General features: G+C 45.2%; 1 protein-coding gene across 1 annotated transcript; it reads right to left on the bottom strand.

Moving 5' to 3' along the window:
• Positions 1–10926: 10926 nt before the first annotated feature.
• Positions 10927–12653, bottom strand: LOC134222282 (uncharacterized). The gene is made up of 2 exons (XM_062701426.1): positions 12594–12653; positions 10927–12138 (listed from the first exon to the last, which is right to left on the bottom strand). The coding sequence occupies exons 1-2, from the start codon at positions 12651–12653 to the stop codon at positions 10927–10929; spliced, it is 1272 nt and encodes a 423-aa protein (XP_062557410.1).
• Between the last annotated feature and the right edge of the window lie 463 nt (positions 12654–13116).

The raw sequence follows: 13116 nt of genomic DNA, 5'->3' as shown, positions 1-13116 counted from the left end.
CTTATTCCTTCATGGTTTGAAATCATGACTTTTTCGTTCGCAACCACTCACAGCAAAATGTGGAAAATTAAAAAAAAAATCCCTACCTTCCTATCTAATATTTTGACACTTGACTCGCCTGACCTACATAGTTTTAGGTCTAGTTTTGTTACGAGCATCTCAAACCCAGTAAATATTAGGGAATAGCAAGGATGCGTTTTGCATCGGGGGCGCGTTTTTAGGCCCTTCTCCTATGTAAGGTTTGAGAGCTAACCGCGGAGGAGGTTGGTACTCGGATTCTGATGGCTTTTCCGCAAACGTGACCTTTAAGTGGTCTTGTTGTGTAGGGGTTATCACGCCTATCTAGAGAGTAGAAGGTTGAGGGTTCGAGTCCCTCCAAGACACGTGGATTCTTTTTCGCAAATTTCATATCAATTTGTCCATTTCGAAACATATGCTGTGCATATGCACAGCCAAGATATTTAACAAAAAAGTACCTAGAAATTCGTTAAAAGTTCCTGTAATTTGACTGTTTTTACTTCCCCGGTACATCCAAATTCTCCCAATGTGCCTTGTGTTATTTTGATGAAATCTCAAACCCGCCCTTGAAATTGATCGGTGTCTTGAATCGCTTCATAAGAGCAGAAAAAAGAGGAATTCGGGGACAGTTCCCAACCGTATTCCGGACGACAATGTATGCTCTGCAATCAGTCGGTTACACATTTTTTCCTAGGAAAAACGTAGCATTGGGGCGATTTTAATTGTCTTCCCGGACTCGTGTACTGTAATTAAAGACCACAGAGCCCGATACGGTTGTCGCCGCCGTTGCGGAACACGAAGAAGCACAAAACTGTCCGTTTTGTTTTCCACTCATACCGAACGTGTCGTTACTGAGCACCTCCCGAATGCCCCGAACCGAGTCATCCTTCCGCATTTTACTTTGGTCGGGGGCTAAGAAATACGCTGCCTCATTCAACCAACCCGCCGCCGTGCCGTTGTCCGCCAGGGGTTTGGAGAAAGAAATTAAACGAGGACATTTCTAAGAGTGGCGTAAAGATGGAACGACAAGTTTTCTTCGCAATGTTTGTCCACTTGTGTGCATGTGTGGGAAGTGAGTCGCTTCTTCACGCACCTTTAATGATACGTTCCGTCAATCGGAGTAATGAAAAGTTTTATTGTTTTATTAAGTCAGTTTCCGAGCGGCTGCAACGCCGTTGTCACTGATGCGAAAATTGCCAAGACGTGCAATTAGGTCCGCACAAAGTGGCACTGTTCGACACGGGTACCACCCGCTGCTAAAACGACCAGTTTTCTGATTACGTACTTTACTGCAGAAAGAAAGGCAAGATAAATAGAAAATAGCCCCGCTACTTATAGGTTGAATGAGACTCTAATTGCAAAAATTAGGACGAGCAGTCAATTGTTCCATTTCACTCCTTAGATGTGGCAACTGATTTCGCTCACGATGCTTTAAGACTAAATTGACCAGATTTTTCTTGCGCCAATTCGGAACACCTTATACATCATATATGTAGACATAGGGTATATGCCTTAAACCTCAGCCTAATATGCTTTGGTGGAGCACATTTATCATTGTAAATGTCCATATATTGAAGCTATAACCAAATGAACCACAAACCTGAATCCCAACTCCGTCCATTCTGAAATTACGGTACCTAACCTTGAGTCGCCACGAGTATGTTGGTCCATGTCCCTTTTCCTTTACTTGATAATAATGATATAGTTTGTTCACACTTTCGTACCTGACCTCCAATTTTACGGAAAACTAAATTTTCAAAATGATGGTTCTCATAAGTCTTCTATCGGAATTTGGTTCTGTTTTCTGCAATCGATCACAAAATTCCTATAGTCTCATGGACATTGGTCATCGTTTTGAAAATGGACATGGTTCCGGAGATATTGGTGGGAGTACTGGGGTAACCTCCCGGTCCGGAAAAATTACCACTGCCTAATCAAGCCGGAAACGCGTCTTTCGACTTCAACATTTTACAAAACAAGTTCATTGGAATGTATTTTGAAAGTATGTAGTCCATCTGGTCACATTCCGGAACACCATGGAATGCTGGTTCTTTGGGGGAAGCGGCCACTTTTTGGTCAATTCCGAGACCTGGCTTCCGACGTATCAAATATTATGAAGTTTGCAAATTAAGTTCATAATAATTTGTTCTGAGGGTATTTGGTCCATCCAGTCACATTCCGGGACGCTCTGGAATGCTGGCTCACGGGAGGAAGTGGCCACTTCATGATTATTATTGAAACCTGGCTTGCGATGTATCAAAATTCATGATTTTGAAAAACATGCCCGTAGGAATTTGTTCTGAGGGTATTTTGTCCATCTGGTCACAATCTGGAATTCTGGTTCCTTGGAGAAAGTGCTAATTATTACTAAAACCTGACTTGCGACGTATCAAATTCCATGATTTTGAAAAAGTCCGTAGGAAATTGTTTTGGGGGTATTTTATCCATCTGGTCACAATTCGGGACGCCCTGGAAAGCTAGTTCCCTGGGGAAGTGGCCACTTTTTGATAGATTCTGAAACCTGGCTTGCAACGTATGATTTTACAAAACAAATCCATAAGAATGTGTTCTGAGGGTATTTGGTCCATCTGGTCACATTCCGGAATACCCTGGAAAATTGGTTCCCCGGGGAAGTGGCCACTTTTTAGTCAATATTAAAACCATCTGGTCACATTCCTGACTGCCCTGGAATGCTAGTTCCATGTGGGAAGTGGCCATTTTATGAATACACTGGTCGACCTTAGCCTTAGGGGGCCTTCCTTATCCTGTAGACCTTGTAGACCGAATGATCTGAATTCCAAAACAATTTGGAGAACCTAGAACGTCTGCATCAAACTAATTTGGACTGCACATAATATGCGTAGACTCTAGGGCCTTGTGTGGACCTGCTGGGTTGGTTTCGGCTGTAAACCAGGCGTAGTAGACCTTGTAGACCAAATGATCTGAAATCCAGAACAATTTGAAGAACATGATAGTCTTGCAGAGACAAGCTGTGTTGATTTCCATTTTGAACGAACATTTTATATGACAGCATCCGTCCTCCAGCTGATATAGCAAAAAAAGGGTCTATAGAAACATAAAAAACTACTACAGGAATACTACAGGAAACTCGATGAGGTGGATAAGACAACCGTGAAAGAGTTCACTTGTCATAAGACGAGTTTGTACAATCCCATTTAATTCCACCACCTCATTGTACTCTGACAGATACGTATTTCGACCTCAACAGTAAGGTCGTCTTCAGTGTCTCGTACTTGACTCGACTAAGTCGTAAGTCGAGTCAAGTACGAGACACTGAAGACGACCTTACTGTTAAGGTCGAAATACGTATCTGTCAAGGTACAATTAAGTGGTGGAATTAAATGGGATGGTACATTGGTACAAACTCGTCTTATGACAAGTGAAGACATTCCACTTAAAAGCTCAACATAATTTTCTTAACTAAGTGAAAGCTGTTTCGGCTGTTCGGCCACATTGAGAGTTGACGTAAAGTCAATGTCAACTTCTCTCCACGAACAGCCTAGATAGCCGTGTGATGTCGGCAGCTGGTTATCTGGCTAAGAATAACATTACGGATTGCCTGTTCCAGTGGTAAAAGTCCACCATACAGGTGACCCCTAATTCTCGGTGTGATGCGGCTTTATGCTTACCGTGCCTACGAATGAATGGTTAGGGGGGTCTAATAAGAACCTAACCGCAAACGGAGCCTGTGAAGCACCAGGGCCCCCTTCACAGTATTTTAGCCCTCGCTGCGCTAACCGGAGATATGGCGTAGTTGACTCTTTACTTCTCCGAGATAATTGGCTACTCTTATTCAACCTCATCGTGAGGTTAAATAAGAGTAGGGTTATGAATATGTGTTTTAATTAGTTTTCAACAAATTGTCACCAATGTGGATTCGCATTATGCGTTTTTTACAATGTGCTTTGTGTATGTTACCTATATGGATTCGCATTATGCGTTTTTTCACAGTGTACTCTGTGTTTCGTCTTTTACGTTCGGCTTCAGCTACTCTTGTTTAATCTCAACTTGAGGTTGAATAAGGGGGGGATTATGAATGTTTTTTACTTAGTTTTTCAACAAATTTTCACCTATATGGATTCGCATTATGCGTTTTTTTTTACAATGTACTTTGTGTTTGTCACCTATATGGATTCGAATTATTTTTTTTTAAAGTGTAATCTGTGTTTCGTCTTTGATGTTTGGCTTCAGCTACTCTTGTTTAATCTCAACTTGAGGTTGAATAAGGGTGGGGTTATGAAAATGTTTTTTTTACTTAGTTTTTTTTTTCAACCAATTGCCACCTATATGGATTCGCATTATGCGTTTTTTTTTACAATGTACTTTGTGTATGTCACCTTTATGGATTCGCATTATGCGTTTTTCACAGTGTACTGTGTGTCTCGTCCTTGACGTTCGGCTTCGGCTACTCTTGTTCAATCTCAACGTGAGGTTAAATAAGAGTGGGGTTATGAATATGTGTTTTACTTAGTTTTCCAACAAACTTCCACCTATATGGATTCGCATTATGCATTTTTTGCCTTTCTCGTATACTAAGTATACGGTAAAGGCTATATGATCGCTCCAAAAACAAACTTTTTATAGAAGGCCCGGAGACCCATAGTGTTATATACCAATCGACTCAGTTCGACGAATCGAGGTGATGTCTGTGTGTGTGTGTGTGTGTGTGTGTGCGCAAAACTACTCAAAAAATGTCACTCATTTTTCGGGCACTTATCCTCAACCGATTTGCTCACAACAAGTTGCATTCGACGCAGAATCCTGTCTCATTGTTTCCTATTTGAAATTGGCCAGATCGGACTATGGGATCAGAAGTTATGGCCAAAATACAAATTCATACGAAAAAATCGCGTAAAAAATGTCACTAATTTTTCGGGCACTTATCCTCATCCGATTTGCTTGCAACAAGTTGCATTCGACGCAAAATCCTGTCCCATTGTTTCCTATTTGAAATTGGCCAGATCGGACCATGGGATCAGAAGTTATGGCCAAAATACAAATTCATACGAAAAAATCGCGTAAAAAATGTCACTCATTTTTCGGGCACTTATCCTGATCCGATTTGCTTGCAACAAGTAGCATTCGACGCAGAATCCTGTCCCATTGTTTCCTATTTGAAATTGGTCAGATCGGACTATGGGATCAGAAGTTATGGCCAAAATACAAATTCATACGAAAAAATCGCGTAAAAAATGTCACTCATTTTTCGAGCACTTATCCTCAACCGATTTGCTCGCAACAAGTTGCATTCGACGCAGAATCCTGTCCTATTTGAAATTGGTCAGATCGGACTATGGGATCAGAAGTTATGGCCAAAATACAAATTCATACGAAAAAATCGCGTAAAAAATGTCACTCATTTTCCGGGCACTTATCCTCAATCGATTTGCTCACAACAAGTTGCATTCGACGTAGAATCCTGTCTAGTTGTTTCCTATTGAAAATTGGCCATATCGGACTATGGGATCGAAAATTATACCATTTTGCCTTTCTCGTATACTAAGTATACGGTAAAGGCTATATGATCGCTCAAAAACAAACTTTTTATAGAAGGCCCGGAGACCCATAGTGTTATATACCAATCGACTCAGTTCGACGAATTGAGGTGATGTCTGTGTGTGTGTGTGTGTATGTGTGTGTGTGTGTGTGCGCACCAAACGACGTAAAAAATGTCACTCATTTTTTAGGCACTTATCCTCAACCGATTTGCTCGCAACAAATTGCATTCGACGCAGAATCCTTTCCCATTGTTTCCTATTGAAAATTGGCCACGTCGGACTATGGGATCGGAAGTTATGGCCAAAATACAAATTTATACGTAAAAATCGCGTAAAAAATGTCACTCATTTTTCGGGCACTTATCCTAAACCGATTTGCTCGCAACAAATTGCATTTGATGGAGAATCTTGTCCCATTGTTTTCAACTGAAAATCGGTCTGATCGTACTATGGGATCAGAAGTTATGGCCAAAATACAAATTCATACGTAAATATCGCGTAAAAATGTCACTCATTTTTCGGGCACTTATTCTCAACCGATTTGCTCGCAACAAATTGCATTCGACGCAGAATCCTTTCCCATTGTTTCCTATTGAAAATTGGCCACGTAGGACTATGGGATTGGAAGTTATGGCCAAAATACAAATTTATACGTAAATATCGCGTAAAAAATGTCACTCATTTTTCGGGCACTTATCCTCAACCGATTTGCTCGCAACAAATTGCATTCGACGCAGAATCCTTTCCCATTGTTTCCTATTGAAAATTGGCCACGTAGGACTATGGGATTGGAAGTTATGGCCAAAATGCAAATTTATACGTAAATATCGCGTAAAAAATGTCACTCATTTTTCGGGCACTTATCCTCAACCGATTTGCTCGCAACAAATTGCATTCGACGCAGAATCCTTTCCCATTGTTTCCTATTGAAAATTGGCCACGTAGGACTATGGGATTGGAAGTTATGGCCAAAATACAAATTTATACGTAAATATCGCGTAAAAAATGTCACTCATTTTTCGGGCACTTATCCTCAACAGACTTGCTCGCATCAAATTGCATTCGACGCAGAATCCTTTCCCATTGTTTCCTATTGAAAATTGGCAACGTCGGACTATGGGATTGGAAGTTATGGCCAACATACAAATTTATACGTAAATATCGCGTAAAAAATGTCACTCATTTTTCGGGAACTTATCCTCAACCGATTTGCTCGCAACAAATTCCATTCGACGCAGAATCCTTTCCCATTGTTTCCTATTGAAAATTGGCCACGTCGGACTATGGGATTGGAAGTTATGGCCAAAATACAAATTTATACGTAAATATCGCGTAAAAAATGTTACTCATTTTTCGGGCACTTATCCTCATCCGATTTGCTCGCAACAAATTGCATTCGACGCAGAATCCTTTCCCATTGTTTCCTATTGAAAATTGACCAGGTCGGACTATGGGATCGGAAGTTATGGCAAAACCACCTTTTGCCTTTCTCGTATACTAAGTATACGGTAAAGGCTATATGATCGCTCCAAAACAAACTTTTTATAGAAGGCCCGGAGACCCATAGTGTTATATACCAATCGACTCAGTTCGACGAATTGAGGTGATGTCTGTGTGTGTGTGTGTGTGTGTGTGTGTGTGTGTGTGTGTGTGTGTGTGTGTGTGTGTGTGTGTGTGTGTGTGTGTGTGTGTGTGTGTGTGTGTGTGCACAAAACGACGCAAAAAATGTCACTCATTTTTTAGGCACTTATCCTCAACCGATTTGCTCGCAACAAATTGCATTCGACGCAGAATCCTTTCCCATTGTTTCCTATTGAAAATTGGCCACGTCGGACTACGGGATCGGAAGTTATGGCCATAATACAAATTTATACGTAAAAATCGCGTAAAAAATGTCACTCATTTTTCGGGCACTTATCCTCAACCGATTTGCTCGCAACAAATTGCATTCGACGCAGAATTCTTTCCCATTGTTTCCTATTGAAAATTGGCCACGGCGGACTATGGGATTGGAAGTTATGGCCAAAATACAAATTTATACGTAAATATCGCGTAAAAATGTCACTCATTTTTCGGGCACTTATCCTCAACCGATTTGCTCGCAACAAATTGCATTCGACGCAGAATCCTTTCCCATTGTTTCCTATTGAAAATTGACCAGGTCGGACTATGGGATCGGAAGTTACCTTTTGCCTTTCTCGTATACTAAGTATACGGTAAAGGCTATATGATCGCTCCAAAAACAAACTTTTTATAGAAGGCCCGGAGACCCATAGTGTTATATACCAATCGACTCAGTTCGACGAATTGAGGTGATGTCTGTGTGTGTGTGTGTGTTTTTTTTTTTTTTTTTTTTTATAGAGGGATGAAGGCAAATCTGCTTACAGACACCTGAAATTATCACTCAGGGAGTGGGGTTGGCGCGGTCGGCAGAAGGCCGGCCCGCCGAACCCACTAAACCCACCCAAGTAACAGAAGGTTACTTGAGTTACCCTCTCTTCACATGCCCTGTTCCCCCCGGGACTTACTGGATGTCAATACTTCGGAGGGGGGCTGTGCTCATGCACTTCACGTGTTCAGCCTCTAGCTAGCACAGCTAGTTCGCTACATTTTCTCATCGAAGCATTTTTTATTCGGTTTGCGCGTCTCTTAATCTTTGACGCTCACTGTTTCTCTTCCTCATGCCATTCAGCACCACTGTATCTTTGAGCCATTTAGCTCTCGACGTGTTCGCAGTCTACTCAGATAGTCCCCGGCGGCGAATCTATCCTACTCCGACGGGAAGTCCCCCGGCGGCGAGGGCTTCCCCGAAAACCGACGACCCGTGGAAGTTTATTGCGTGTCCAACACTAATGTCTCACCTAGATAGTCCGAGGCACTTTCTCACTTCAACGGGAAACCGGTTGGGTGCCAAAGTCGGTCCAGAGATTCCGGGTGGAGCATAACGTCCGGTTCACTGGCGCTTCGACTACCCAAAACCGATTATTCGACGCGTCACGAACTACTCAGCATAGTCCCCGGCGGTGGATCTAGCCTACTCCGACTAGAAGCTTCCCGGTAGCGGAAACTCTCCCGAACGGAACTTTTGTTAACATTGAGCCGTTCGGCTCCCAGCATAGTTTCCTTGACTTTTTGCTACACTTTTTCGTTGAGCCATTTAGCTCCCAGCTAAATCGCGGGCTACTCGGATGATCCCCGGCGGCAGATCTATCCTACTCCGACAGGGAGTTCCCCGACGTTGGAATTTCCCTCGGAACCGACGACTCGCTTCTGTGTAAGACTTGTTTTACCACTTTTAACATTTCTGGTGTTTTCCAGATCAGCGCAGGACGGAGGCCTTTCTTACTTCAGCGAGTGACCGGTCCGAGTGCCGAAGTCGATCCAGAGATTCCGGGTGGAGCATAGCGTCCGGTTCAATGGTGCTCCGACGACCCGAAACCAGTTCTACCAACGCGTCACGTTCTACTCGGCCTAGTCCCCGACGATGGATCTAGCCTACTCCGACTAGAGGTTCCCCGGCGGCGGAAACTCTTCGATATTAATCTTCTGTATTCTTGAGCCATTAAGCTCCCAACTGGATCGCGATTTACTCAGATAGTCCCCGGCGGCGGATCTATCCTACACCGACAGGAAGTTCCCCGACGACGGAAGCTTCCCCGTGACCGACCGACCGATTATGATCGCTTCCAGACACCCTCTGGTCTTCACGCCATTTTCGCTGCAGCGATTTCATGATCTGCGTTACCACTCTTCCTATTTCGTTCCACGTATTCTCATTTTTGCACATTTCTTGCACGATGTTCTCGGGTTTATATTACTAGCGCTGCCTACTGAGAGCACACATCGCTCTGTCCTGAATCGAGGACAGTCGAAAAAACACGTGCTCCGGTGTCTCCTCGCAGTTCGGACAGGCCGGGCAAAGGGGGGACTCTGTGTGTCCGAATCTGTGCATATACTTCTACAACATCCATGGCCCGAAAGGAATTGTTTCAGGAAAAAGATGATTTCCCCGTGTTTTCTGTCCACCCACAACGACAGGTTCGGAAAAAGCCGATATGTCCACCTTCCTTTCGAACTACTGTTCCAAGCCAGCTGCCACTTCCTCATCGAATCGGCTCTCGTAATCATGCGAGCACCAACCGTTCCTCGCAGTCTGTAGCACTCACAGTCCTCCTCCAATAAGATGTTTATGGGGGTCATTCCTACTATGGCACAGACCGCATCCATCGATATGGTACGGTATGCACTTGCCACTCTCATGGCCATCAGCCTATAGGTGCTATTGAGCCGAGTAAGGTTCCTTCTCGTGATTTCACCAGCCGCCCAGACAGGAGCTCCGTATCTGAGGATTGACGTAGATACGCTGGCCAGGAGTCTTCTCTTACTGCTACTAATCGCGGAACTGTTTGACATGATTCTGGTCAAAGCTGTGATCGCTTTAGTTGCCTTCTCGCAAGCATAATCAACGTGGCTATTGAAATTGAGCCGGTCGTCGATCATTACCCCGAGGTGCTTTACCTCTCGTTTTGAGGCGATGGTGGCTTCTCCGGCCGTAATCGTACTATGCTGTACTGCTTTTCGGTTGCTGATCATCATCACTTCGGTTTTGTGATGGGCCAATGCCAGCTTTTTCCCGCACATCCAGTTTTCGATTATTTCTATCGCCTGCCCTGCTCGTACTTCTACCTCTTCTATTGTTTCACCTAATACCATGAGAGCCACGTCGTCCGCAAACCCAACGATCTTCACACCTCTTGGTAGTGTTAGCTGCAACAGCCCATCGTACATCGCGTTCCACAACGTCGGCCCCAGAATGGAGCCTTGGGGAACACCCGCTGTTATGCCTATTCTCTTCAGGCCTTCGTGTGTTTCGTAGACCAACGTCCTATTCTCGAAGTAACTCTTCAGAATTCTGCACAGGTACCCTGGAACCCCATTCTGTGTAGGGAGCTGGCTATTGCTTCCCAGCTGGCACTGTTGAACGCATTTTTCACGTCTAAGGTTACCACAGCGCAGTAACGGTTTCCTCTCCTCTTTTGCTTCTTGGCTGCTTCAGCTGCTTCGACGACTATCCGGATGGCGTCAACTGTGGACCTGCTCTTCCGAAACCCGAACTGCATGCTTGATAATCCGTTTGCACCTTCTGTGTGGATCGCCAGTCTGTTAAGGATGACTCTCTCAAGGAGTTTTCCGACCGTGTCTAGCAGGCAAATAGGCCTGTAGGCCGATGGATCTCCGGGTGGCTTACCCGGCTTCGGCAACAGTACTAACTTTTGCCGCTTCCAGCACTCAGGAAAGTTTCCTTCGTCTATGCAATTCTGCAATGTGGTGCGAAACATGTCCGGGTTGACCTGGATCGCCGTTTTCAAGACCAGATTGGGGATGCCATCTAGTCCCGGAGCCTTATTAGTTTTAGGCTTTTTGCTGCCGTAACTAGTTCGAGGTTAGTGACACGGGCTTCATCTCTGCTGGTGTTGGCCTCACCATAAGGTGTGGGAGGCCAGACTGGTGCTTCGTGATACGGAAACAGTCCCTCAATAATTGCTTTGAGTTTTTCTGGGCTCCTCTCTAGCGGTATCGCTGGGCCTTTAATCTTAGCCATAGCGACCCTGTATGCATCCCCCCATGGGTTTGCATTCGCGTTGTGGCAGAGCTCATTCATGCAGGCTGCCTTACTGAGCCTAATTTCCTTTTTAAGAGCGGCTTTGGCCGCCCTAAACACTGGTCTGCGGTCTTCTCTTTCTACATCGCTGCGGGCTCTCTGCATCCTCCTCCTTGCTCGAAAACAGCTACGACGGAGTTCTGCGATCGTTTCATTCCACCAATAGATTTGCCTGCGTGCATACCGTGGCTGTACCTTTCTCGGCATGGTTGCATCGCAGGCTCGGGTCAATGCTGCAACCAGCTCGTCTGGACTCAGATTTTGAAGATTGCGCTCGAATCGCATTGCTTCCGCAAACACATCCTTGTCAAAGGATTCTGTCTTCCACTTTCGCTCCTTGATACTGCTCTCGCGTGGTTCCGAGTGTACCCTCCCTCCGACACAATACAGGACCGCTTGATGGTCGCTATGCGTATAGTCCTCGCAGACTCTCCAGTTCGTGTTCCTTGCTAAGGCAGGACTGCAGAAGGTAACATCAATGATGGACTCTCTGCCATCCCTTCGATATGTGCTCGTCGAACCTTCATTAATCAAGTCTACATTGAGCCTGGCAAATGCTTCTAGTAGACTCCAACCTCTAGGGTTAGTGCAACGACTGCCCCACTCTACTGCCCAGGCGTTGAAGTCCCCAGCAATGACGACTGGCCTCCTGTCGATAAGTTCCTCTGCTACCTTATCCAGCATCCGGTTGAACTGATCAATCGTCCAACGTGGCGGTGCGTAGCAGCTACATATATAGATTCCGTTAACTTTGGCGATCACGAAGCCTTCAGCTGCGCGATACACAATTTCTTGGTATGGGTATCTTCCTACCGTACATATAGCGGCGGTTCCTGCTTCATCCGCTACCCAATTACCGTTTCCTGGCGGGATCCGGTATGGATCAGAGATGATTGCAACGTCGCATTTCGAATCCCTCGCAGATTGCCACAGCAGGTGCTGCGCAGTATCACAGCGGTTGAGGTTAATTTGTATTACCTCCACTGTAATTTACTTGACATCGCCTGTTTGAACGCTGGACATTTTTGACCACCAGTAACATGGTCTCTGCGCTCATCGCTTCTACAGATCTGGCATTTCGGTGGCTTTTTGCAGCTTTGTGCCTTATGACCTTCTTCACCGCATCTTCTACAAAGTTTTGACCTATCAGGGCCCTTGCAGTTCCGTGCCAGGTGGCCAAACTCTTGGCACCTGAAGCACACCTCTGGTTGCTGAGAGAGGCTCAACGAACACACCGACCAACCGACTTTTATTCTGCCGATTCGCAGTGCTTTGTCAGCAGCATCTGCCGGAAGTTTTATAGCAGCGATCTGCGTGCCTGATGGACCCCTTCTTAGTCGGATTGTTATGTCAACATCGCCCAACTCGAGTTGCTCCTTCATTGCGGTAGTTACCTCGTCCGCCGTGGTAATTTCATCCAGGTCCACACATTGGAGGCACGCTTCAGGCGTCATCGCTCTCACCTGTGCCTTATCGCCAACCACCTTCTCCGTTAGCTCCTTATATGATGAGCTCTTATTCTTGGAGTCCTTTTTCAAAGATCATGTCACCCGCCCGTGTGCGCCTGATTCTCTGTACATCTGCGCCAAAGTCCTTCAATTCCGGAGCTGTCCTTATTGTTCGCAGGACCTCCAAATACCCTTCCTCGCTAGTCTTCACCACCAGTGCTTCGCCCTTCTTCTTCACGCTTCTCTTGGTGATTTTTTGCCGCTCATCTATTTTGCTGCGGCTCTTTTCGTCTTCTTTTGGACCACCTGCCAGGGGTCCCTAAGTTGCCGTCACCGGCTTGGTCCGGCTGTGCGGCAACCATTTGTTTGCGTAGAGCCTCCCTTTGTTTTTTGGAGCCTCCTGGTCGCTCGTCTCCTGGCGAGGATCTGTTCCTCTTAGGCACAGAGACCGGTGTGTCTTCCGGCCGCC

This window comes from Armigeres subalbatus, chromosome 3 (genome assembly GCF_024139115.2).
Source record: "Armigeres subalbatus isolate Guangzhou_Male chromosome 3, GZ_Asu_2, whole genome shotgun sequence".
NCBI lineage: Eukaryota > Metazoa > Arthropoda > Insecta > Diptera > Culicidae > Armigeres > Armigeres subalbatus.
Note: the sequence above shows the minus strand (reverse complement) of the source record. Positions and strands in the feature narration are given on the sequence as shown.